The sequence below is a fragment of the Procambarus clarkii genome, chromosome 58 (assembly GCF_040958095.1).
Source record: "Procambarus clarkii isolate CNS0578487 chromosome 58, FALCON_Pclarkii_2.0, whole genome shotgun sequence".
Taxonomy (NCBI): domain Eukaryota; kingdom Metazoa; phylum Arthropoda; class Malacostraca; order Decapoda; family Cambaridae; genus Procambarus; species Procambarus clarkii.
The window spans coordinates 29,286,319-29,297,744 of NC_091207.1; the positions used below are offsets into that span (position 1 = coordinate 29,286,319).

General features: G+C 37.4%; 1 protein-coding gene across 1 annotated transcript; it reads left to right on the plus strand.

Annotated features, from left to right (window-relative positions):
• The first annotated feature begins 7,776 nt into the window (after positions 1 to 7,776).
• LOC138353484 (uncharacterized) lies at positions 7,777 to 11,174 on the plus strand. Its single transcript, XM_069306455.1, has 3 exons — positions 7,777 to 8,042; positions 8,629 to 8,709; positions 10,910 to 11,174. The coding sequence occupies exons 1-3, from the start codon at positions 7,901 to 7,903 to the stop codon at positions 11,110 to 11,112; spliced, it is 426 nt and encodes a 141-aa protein (XP_069162556.1). The 5' UTR covers positions 7,777 to 7,900; the 3' UTR covers positions 11,113 to 11,174.
• Positions 11,175 to 11,426: the final 252 nt, after the last annotated feature.

Consider the following 11,426-nt stretch of genomic DNA (forward strand, 5'->3'; position numbering starts at 1 on the left):
ACCACCCCACCGCCGGCACTCGGATAGTAATCTTGGGCATAGCATTTTACCAAATCACCTCATTCTTTGGGGCACACGTGAGGAACACAAATGTGAACAAGCCTGAATGGTCCCCAGGACAATATGCAACTGAAAACTCACACCCCAGAAGTGACTCGAACCCATACTCCCAGATGCCACGCAACTGGTATGTACAAGACGCCTTAATCCACTTGACCATCACGACCGGACATAATGAGGTGATAGCCGAGGCTATTTGAACCACCCCACCGCCGGCACTCGGATAGTAATCTTGGGCATAGCATTTTACCAAATCACCTCATTCTTTGGGGCACACGTGAGGAACACAAATGTGAACAAGCCTGAATGGTCCCCAGGACAATATGCAACTGAAAACTCACACCCCAGAAGTGACTCGAACCCATACTCCCAGATGCCACGCAACTGGTATGTACAAGACGCCTTAATCCACTTGACCATCACGACCGGACATAATGAGGTGATAGCCGAGGCTATTTGAACCACCCCACCGCCGGCTCTCGGATAGTAATCTTGGGCATAGCATTTTACCAAATCACCTCATTCTTTGGGGCACACGTGAGGAACACAAATGCGAACAAGCCTGAATGGTCCCCAGGACAATATGCAACTGAAAACTCACACCCCAGAAGTGACTCGAACCCATACTCCCAGATGCCACGCAACTGGTATGTACAAGACGCCTTAATCCACTTGACCATCACGACCGGACATAATGAGGTGATAGCCGAGGCTATTTGAACCACCCCACCGCCGGCACTCGGATAGTAATCTTGGGCATAGCATTTTACCAAATCAAATCATTCTTTGGGGCACACGTGAGGAACACAAATGCGAACAAGCCTGAATGGTCCCCAGGACAATATGAGGCTATCATCTCATTATGTCCGGTCGTGATGGTCAAGTGGATTAAGGCGTCTTGTACATACCAGTTGCGTGGCATCTGGGAGTATGGGTTCGAGTCACTTCTGGGGTGTGAGTTTTCAGTTATATATATATATATATATATATATATATATATATATATATATATATATATATATATATATATATATATATATATATATATATATATATATATATTATTAAATATGACCGAAAAAGTAAGATTAATAATTCTAACACGAATTTTCTCAATCTTTCGTACATTTCTTTTCACTGTTGGAGGTAAATCAAAAATCAATTCTCCAAAATTCATTTTTATTTCTAGTCTGACGCGACACGAGCGCGTTTCGTAAAACTTATTACATTTTCAAACACTTTAGTTTACAAATACACAACTTGAGTTGTGTATTTGTAAACTAAAGTCTTTGAAAATGTAATAAGTTTTACGAAACGCGTTCGTGTCGCATCAGACTAGAAATAAAAATGAATTTTGGAGAATTGATTTTTGATTTACCTCCAACAGTGAAAAGAAATGTACGAAAGATTGAGAAAATTCGTGTTAGAATTATTAATCTTACTTTTTCGGTCATATTTAATAATATATGTCTACAGGAAAGACTGCTACCAAAATATACTAATATATATATATATATATATATATATATATATATATATATATATATATATATATATATATATATATATATATATATATATATATATTAGTATATTTTGGTAGCAGTTTTTCCTGTAGACATATATTATTAATATATGTCTATATTAATAATATATTAATATAATATATTTAATATTATTATTAAATATGACCGAAAAAGTAAGTTTTAATAATTCTAACACGAATTTTCTCAATGTTTCTTATATTTTTTTCACTGTTGATGGTAACTGAAAAATCAATTCCCCAAAATTCATTTTTATTTCTAGTCTGACGCGACACTTGAGTGCGTTTCGTAAAACTTATTACATTTTCAAAGACTTTAGTTTACACACACAACTATAACTGAACAGAGTTTAAACATCTTCGATTTTATACCTGCATTTGGGTGAGGTGATATGTTACAACAGTTTTGGATGAGATGAAAACAAACTTTCAAAACAAGACAGAACACGAAACAATGGGTATAATATTTTGTAAGTTAAAGGGAAGAATGGAAGTAACTGCAAAGGGCCTATTGGCCCATATTTCTTGATGCTTCTATATTGGTGAGTAGTCTTGAAGTGGGTAGAATATAGTTGTGCATTAATTGACTGTTGATTGCTGGTGTCGACTTCCTAATGTGTAGTGCCTCGCAGATATCTACCCACCTGCTATCGCTGTATCTATCAATGATTTCCGTGTTTTTTGTTAAGATTTCTCTGGTGATGGTCTGGTTGTGGGAAGAGATTATATGTTCCTTAATGGAGCCCTGTTGCTTATGCATCGTTAATCGCCTGGAAAGAGATGTTGTTGTCTTGCCTATATACTGAATTCATTGAGGCTTACAGTCCCCCAAGTGGGCATTTGAAGGCATAGACGCCATTGGTCTCTTTTAAAGCATTCTGCTTTTTGTCTGGAGAGTTTCTCATGAGTAGGTTGGCTGTTTTCTTGGTTTTATAGTAGATCGTCAATTGTATCTTCTGATTTTTGTCTGTAGGGATAACGTTTCTATTAACAATATCTTTCAGGACCCTTTCCTCCATTTTATGAGCATGGAAAAGAAGTTCCTGTAAAATAGTCTAATAGGAGGTACAGGTGTTGTGTTAGTTGTCTCTTCAGAGGTTGCATGGCGTTTCACCTTCCTTCTTATGATGTCTTCAATGAAACCATTGGAGAAGCCATTGTTGACTAGGACCTGCCTTACCCTACAGAGTTCTTCATTGACTTGCTTCCATCCTGAGCTGTGGCTGAGAGCATAGTCGACATAGGCATTAACGACACTCCTCTTGTACCTGTCTGGGCAGTCACTGTTGATATTGAGGCACATTCCTATGTTTGTTTCGTTAGTGTAGACTGCAGTGTGGAAACCTCCGCTCCTTTCCATGACTGTTACATCTAGAAAGGGCAGCTTCCCATCCTTCTCCATCTCGTAAGTGAAACGCAACACAGAATTCCGCTCAAATGCATCCTTCAGCTCCTGCAGATGTCTGACATCAGGTATCTGTGTAAAAATGTCGTCAACATACCTGCAGTATATGGCCGGTTTCAAGTTCATGTCGACTAAGACCTTTTGTTCGATGGTACCCATGTAGAAGTTCGTAAACAGGACACCTAGGGAAGAACCCATGGCGACCCCATCTACTTGCTTATACATGTGCCCATCCAAAACTGTTGTAACATATCACCTCACCCTAATGCAGGTATAAAATCGAAAATGTTTAAACTCTGTTCAGTTATAGATGTGTGTGTGTAAACTAAAGTCTTTGAAAATGTAATAAGTTTTATGAAACGCTCACAAGTGTCGCGTCAGACTAGAAATAAAAATGAATTTTGGAGAACTGATTTTTCAGTTACCATCAACAGTGAAAAAAATATAAGAAACATTGAGAAAATTCGTGTAAGAATGATAAATCTTACTTTTTCCGTCATATATAATAATATATGTCTACAGGAAAGACTGCTACCAAAATATACTAATATTAAAACGCACGACCCAAAAGCAAGGAATCAAGCCTTCACGATAAAATATAGCCAAGATTTGATTCGTAATCAGATACATAAGGCAGAAAATGAAATCAAAGACAACAAAACGCAACTACTTCATGCTACAAACCGATGGAGAAACAGCAACATCGACGAAAGTCTCCGTACTCGCATCGAGCAACACCTCGACATCCTCACAGATCGACATCACCTCAGCACCGAAACCAGGATAATGAAGAAACTAACAACGTTATATGGAGGACCTATGGCAATTCCACAACCAAGAGACGGCTTCCTGAACCTTGCAGGAATCAACCTCACTGAGGACCAAGTTACTCTCCTAAATCTGGGTATAAACTGTCACGTTATGTCCAGACCAAGTGAGATGGCCAAGGAAAGTGGAGTTGGAGATCCTGTTGGACGACATATTCGACCTCGAGACACAAAAGAAGGTCACCACCAAAGACACCTTACAAGCAGACCTTATTGCAGAAGGAGGAAAGAATCGAGGCAACAGAAGCACCATACTGTCCCCCGAGCTCAATGTGGCAGCTAAGAGCCTTCGTGAGAACAAGGAGATAGTCGTCAGGAGAGGTGACAAGTCGCCAATATACGTCATGCTTAAAAAAGACAAATATCTGGCGAAAATGAACCTCATTCTCTCTGACCAAACTAAATTCCAAAGGGTAACGAAGGACACTACAGCCGAATTGAAGGCAAAGGTCAACAAATTGATCGAAACTGTGAACGCCAAGAAATCCGGACTCCACCTGCCAAAAGTTATTGGGGAATATAAACCGGGATATGCGTCTCCTTATGGGACTCCTCCTCCAAGGGACTCCTTATGTCCCTTGCACCTTCAGCCTGAAGTCTCCAAAGGAATTTGTTGACTTACTGCAGGGAACACAGGCCACAGGGATAAGAGCCTCGTTGGACGTAGAATCACTGTTTTCCAACGTACCTGTGGGTGAAACAATCGGGATGATAGCGGACAGAGTGTATCGTGATCCAGCCTGTACTCCTCTTGACATACCAGAAAACATTCTAAGGAAACTACTCCAAGCTTGTACTAAAGAGGCACCCTTCTTCAGCCCGAATAGGCACATGTATAAGCAAGTAGATGTGGTCGCCATGGGTTCTCCCCTAGGTGTCCTGTTTGCAAACTTCAACATGGGTACCATCGAACAAAAGGTCTTAGTCGACATGAACTTGAAACCGGCCATATACTGCAGGTATGTTGACGACATTTTTACACAGGTACCTGATGTCAGACATCTGCAGGAGCTGAAGGAGGCATTTGAGCAGAGTTCCGTGCTGCGTTTCACTTACGAGACGGAAAAGGATGGGAAGCTGCTTTTTCTAGATGTAACAGTCATGGAAAAGGGCGGAGGTTTCCACACTGCAGTCTACACTAAGGAAACAAACATAGGAATGTGCCTAAATGCCAACAGCGACTGCCCCGACAGGTACAAGAGGAGTGTTGTTAACGCATACGTCGACCGTGCTCTCAGCCACAGCTCAGAATGGAAGCAAGTCGACGAAGAACTCTGTAGGGTAAGGCAGGTCCTAGTCAATAACGGCTTCTCCAATGGTTTCATCGAAGACATCATAAAAAGGAAAGTGAAAAGCCATGCAACCTCTGAAGAGACAACTAACACAACACCTATACCCCCTATTAGACTATTTTACAGGAACTTCTTTTCCACAGCTCATAAAACTGAGGAAAGGGTCCTGAAAGATATTGTTAATAGAAACGTTATCCCTACAGACAAAAATCAGAGGATACAACTGACGATTTACTATAAAACCAGAAAAACGGCCAGCCTACTCATGAGAAACTCTCCAGACACAAAACAGAACGCTTTAAAAGAGACTAACGTCGTCTATGCCTTCAAATGCCCACTTGGGGACTGTAAGCTCCAAAAAACCCAGTATATAGGCAAGACAACAACATCTCTTTCTAGGCGTTTAACGATGCATAAGCAACAGGGCTCCATTAAGGAACATATAATCTCTTCCCATAACCAAACCATCGCCAGAGAAATCCTAGTAAACAACACAGAAATCATCGATAGATACAGCGATAACAGGCGGCTTGACGTTTGCGAGGCACTATCCATCAAGAAGTCAACACCAGCAATCAACAGCCAATTATTGCACAACTATATTCTACCCACCTCAAGACTCCGCTCCAATATAGAAGCATCAAGAAATATGGACCAATAGGCTTTCTACAAACACTTCTATTCAATACCCATTGTTTCTGTTCTGTCTTGTGTTGATACTTTTAATACCCTATTAATATCCCCTGTTGTTCTGTCTTGTGTTAATGCCACATCACCCCTCCCACCTCACTCAAATGTAGATATAAAATCAGAGATACGTAAGTTCTAATCAGTTGTTTATTTGTGAAGTCTTTGAAAATGTAATAAGTTTTACGAAACGCGCCCATGTCGCGTCAGACTAGAAATAAAAAATGAATTTTGGAGAAGTGATTTTTTATTTACCTCCAACAGTGAAGCGTAATGTACGAAAGATTGAGAAAATTCGTGTTAGAATTATTAATCTTACTTTTTCGGTCATATTTAATAATATATATATATATATATATATATATATATATATATATATGTCGTACCTAGTAGCCAGAACGCCAATCTCAGCCTACTATGCAAGGCCCGATTTGCCTAATAAGCCAAGTTTTCATGAATTAATGTTTTTTCGACTACCTAACCTAACTTTTTTTGGTACCTAACCTAACCTAACCTATAAAGATAGGTTAGGTTAGGTTAGGTAGGGTTGGTTAGGTTCGGTCATATATCTCCGTTAATTTTAACTCCAATAGAAAAAAATTGACCTCATACATAATGAAATGGGTAGCTTTATCATTTCATAAGAAAAAAATTAGAGAAAATATATTAATTCAGGAAAACTTGGCTTATTAGGCAAATCGGGTCTTGCATAGTAGGCCAAGAAGTGCATTCTGGCTACTAGGTACGACATATATATATATATATATATATATATATATATATATATATATATATATATATATATATATATATATATATATATATATATATATATATATATATGTCGTACCTAGTAGCCAGAACTCACTTCTGAGCCTACTATGTAAGGCTCGATTTGCCTAATAAGCCAAGTTTTCATGAATTAATTGCTTTTCGACTACCTAACCTACCTAACCTAACCTAACCTAACTTTTTCGGCTACCTAACCTAACCTAACCTATAAAAATAGGTTAGGTTAGGTTTGGTAGGGTTGGTTAGGTTCGGTCATATATCTACGTTAATTTTAACTCCAATAAAAAAAAATTGACCTCTTACATAATGAAATGGGTTGCTTTATCATTTCATAAGAAAAAATTTAGAGAAAATATATTAATTCATGAAAACTTGGCTTATTAGGCAAATCGGGCCTTGCATTGTAGGCTGAAAAGTGAGTTCTGGCTACAAGGTACGACATATATCTATATATATATATATATATGTCGTACCTAGTAGCCAGAACTCACTTCTCAGCCTACTATGCAAGGCTTGATTTGCCTAATAAGCCAAGTTTTCCTGAATTAATATATTTTCTCAAATTTTTTTCTTATGAAATGATAAAGCTATCCATTTCATTATGTATGAGGTCAATTTTTTTTTATTGTAGTTAAAATTAACGTAGATATATGACCGAACCTAACCAACCCTACCTAACCTAACCTAACCTATCTTTATGGGTTAGGTTAGGTTAGGTAGCCGAAAAAGTTAGGTTAGGTTAGGTTAGGTAGGTTAGGTAGTCGAAAAAACATTAATTCATGAAAACTTGGCTTATTAGGCAAATCGGGCCTTGCATAGTAGGCTGAGAAGTGCGTTCTGGCTACTAGGTACGACATATATATATATATATATATATATATATATATATATATATATATATACATACATACATACATACACACAAACCTGCTGTATGGGTAACAGCTTCTCCCCCGAATCAACTTACCCTGGCTTTGCGCCCTGGTGAGGCCACTCCTGACCAGGCTGACACCAGAGCACAACTCCATAGTCTCCTGAGACCGATGGATGCCTACTATATATAACACCTGTTTCCTATCCTACATTGTGGCTTGGTGATCTTTAAATATTTGCTCCTGGTTTGTTACATCTGGCCCTCTTAAAGAAGTAATGTAGATATATATCCTCCAAAGTGTTAGGAAATTTGAGTATGAGAATCCCCCAGTGTTGATCTTTCTCAAAAGAGATATGTCTTTATGAAGACGAGATCGTCATGAGGCCTTTTGTTCATTAGGATTTTACCCTTTCTTTTCAGATGGCAAAAATGCGTGGTGCTGGGTATGAAACCGTGTTCATCTATTACAAAAAAGGACTCCATAAAGCTACTCAAGGCATTTTGCCAGCAGATTGCCTAACAGCAGCAGACTGTAAATCAATAAGCAATATCTTCCATTTGTGTAAGTACTGTATTGAATATACTAATGCAATATTATATAATATAATTTAATATAATATAATTGCATATACTAATGTAATATATTTTAATATAATGTAATAAAAATAATGCATAGACCTTAATGCAATAAATATAATAACCCTCTAGGATTTGTCTTTGCTCTTCTTATTTTTGAAATATGAAGTTCATAGTTTTGCTTTCCTTTCCTTTCACATTTCATGTTTAACTTTTCTGACTAGTTGGACAAAATATCATGCATACAAGGTTCTTAACCACATTGTTATACATTTGGGGTCACTATTATCTGAACTGATAAACTTATATTATATACTATATTACTGTTCTATGCTAAAAATAAGTTTAAATGTTAAATATTGAATATAAAAACAATTCCTTGTTACCTTGCCTGTTGCCAGATTCACATCCCAATACATGATAAGCACACCTCCCATGAAAGGTATATTGCCAACATATTTTTGCTGATAATTTAATAATTAAATTATAATAGAAATTTTTATTTTCAGATCGCAAGAGGAAGTTGGAGGCTGCAGAATTAATTAAATTATAATAGAAATTTTTATTTTCAGATCGCAAGAGGAAGTTGGAGGCTGCAGAATTAAACCAACTCACAGTTGAACATAATGATTCTGTGACACCATTGACTAGAGGTCAGTAAAATAAATAAATATATATATATATATATATATATATATATATATATATATATATATATATATATATATATATATATATATATATATATATATATATATATATATACATATACACATACATATACACACACACACACACACACACACACACACACACACACAAAGACAAAATTGAACTTCATATTTCAAAAATAAGAAAAGACAAAGACAAAGTTAGAGAAGATTCAGCAGTATACCACCAGGCTCGTCCCGGAACTGAGAGGATTGAGCTACGAGGAAAGGCTAAAGGAGCTGAACCTCACATCCCTGGAAAACAGAAGAGTAAGGGGAGACATGATAACCACCTACAAAATTCTCAGGGGAGTTGACAGGGTGGACAAAGACAAACTCTTCAGCACGGGTGGGACACGAACAAGGGGACACAGGTGGAAACTTAGTACCCAGATGAGTCACAGAGACGTTAGAAAGAATTTTTTCAGTGTAAGAGTAGTTAATAAATGGAATGCACTAGGAAGTGATGTGGTGGAGGCTGACTCCATACACAGTTTCAAATGTAGATATGATAGAGCCCAGTAGGCTCAGGAATCTGTACACCAGTTGATTGACAGTTGAGAGGCGGGACCAAAGAGCCAAAGCTCAACCCCCGCAAGCACAATTAGGTGAGTACAATTAGGTGAGTACACACACACACACACACATACAGTGGGAGTTTGAAGCACTAGGTAGGTAGGTAAATGAGGATGAAATTAGGTATTTTTGGGTTTTACTTTTGAATAAGGCAGAAAACTGAACATGATTAAGATAGCTGCAGAAGGCTTATTAACCAATATGAGGCAGCTCCTATTTATATCCACCCAATCTCATTCATATATATGTCTAACCAACTCTTTAAATACTCAAGGGGTCCTACTTTTGTTACGTGGTAATTCTTTCAAGTTCAAGTAAGTTTATTGAGACAAGAAAAAAAATACATCTCAAAGTGATAGAGTAGCTTAGGCTATTTCTACACCCCTCCACTTCAAGTCCCTCAAGGGGCGCACAAATTCATTGAGTACAAATACACAAATCACAATACAGTACATGTATCCCATTTAAAATTGCAGGTTAATATAGTAAGCACAGAATATTTGCATTTGCATATATAGCATATCAATTTGAAGAATTTATGTTAGTAATTTGTAAGTGGTGATCATATTACCTCTTATTTCTTCTATCTTCTACTGATGGCATGTTTAACGCCTCTAGTGTCGCCTCGTAACTCTTTGTTTTTCAGTTCCAGGAGCCATGTTTTTCTGCATACCGTTGCACCTTTTCAAGTTTATTTATGTGCTTCTTGAGATTTGGGTACCATTCAACTGCTGCATGTTCCAGTTTTGGTCTCACAAAAGTCATGAACATTTTCTTTAGTCTTTCACCATCCTTATAATTAAAAGCAAGTCTGAAGTTGTAAAGTAATGCACAAGCTCCTCTTACTATGTGAGAGGAGCTTTTTGTTCCTCTGGCAGTAGCTTACTATCTAAAACCACCCTTACCTTTATAAGTGTTTCCGGGGCTTAGCCTTCCCATGGTCGTCGACCAGGCCTTCTTGTTGCTGGACTGGTCAACCAGGCTGTTTGACGCGGCTGCTCGTAGCCTGACGAATGAGCCACAGCCTGGTTGATCAGGTATTCTTTGGAGGGTCAGCTAGTTATGCCCCTTGTGTGTAGTGTACAGCATGTTGTGTGGGACTATCAAAAGCTTTTTTAGGTTTAGATAGACAGTAAATCCAACAACCTTTTTCTTGTAATATATCTGTGACTCTATCATGAAAACTAAGTAGATTTGTTTCACTTCATCTTCCTGTTAGAAAACAATACTGTGTCCAATATTATGTTATGACTCCAGGTGTTCTAGGTACTGCATATCAAACATTTAATACCTTCCTCCCTTGGGAAAGTGTGTGTTTGCCATACTAGATACTTTGCATAGCAGAAAACACTGACCTTATTATTGGCCAGTGTTTATAGAGCAAAAAGTAATGGTTCATAGTTGATCAGCCGGCTTCAACATTGGAGCCCTTCTTCCTGATGCTTGCAGTTAAATTTTTAGTTATAGATGTGAGCGAATTATAACATGGAATTTTCTCATTTTTAATTATAAGTTTATTATATATTTTTTCCATTATTATTATTAATATATATTCTATCTTTTCTAGATTCTAATGGCATTGGATCTGCTAATGACAAGACAACAGACATGGAAGAATCTGGAATGCAGCAGCTAGATGATGATTCATCAACCCCAGATATGGGGGAGGAGGAGAAACCCCCAAAATTCAGGAAAATTTGTGATTTTCCAGGATTTAAAAAAAAACATTGCCAGCCAGGCTTAAATAATTATAAATGTCTGTCAGGGTAAAGTAATTAATGAAGTCAGGATATCATTTTATTAAGTTTCTATAAAAACCTCTCTTAGCAAGTGTTTGCCTGTACCATGAAAAAGTAATAAAGTAAAACCACTAATTAATGCTAATGCTCTGTGTTTTGATTAATATTCCTTTTACATAAAGAATTAGGCAAAAAGTAGGCAAGTAGGGGTTGTAAAAGATCCAGTGTGAGTTTGAAGCACCATGTTGGAAACTATGAGGATGAAATAAGGTTCTTTTTTTTTATTTTTATTTTGAACTAGGCATGGTTTGGAAACTTTTTTAATTTATCAGTGAGAAAATTCCA

What these genes read in the sequence shown, in the direction of transcription:
- LOC138353484 (XM_069306455.1), top strand. Translation starts at nt 7,901, where the DNA reads ATGGCAAAAATGCGTGGTGCTGGGTATGAAACCGTGTTCATCTATTAC. An exon ending in AAGCAATATCTTCCATTTGT is followed by an intron (nt 8,043 to 8,628) that starts GTAAGTACTGTA and finishes TTTTATTTTCAG; the next exon opens with ATCGCAAGAGGAAGTTGGAG. An exon ending in TGTGACACCATTGACTAGAG is followed by an intron (nt 8,710 to 10,909) that starts GTCAGTAAAATA and finishes TATCTTTTCTAG; the next exon opens with ATTCTAATGGCATTGGATCT.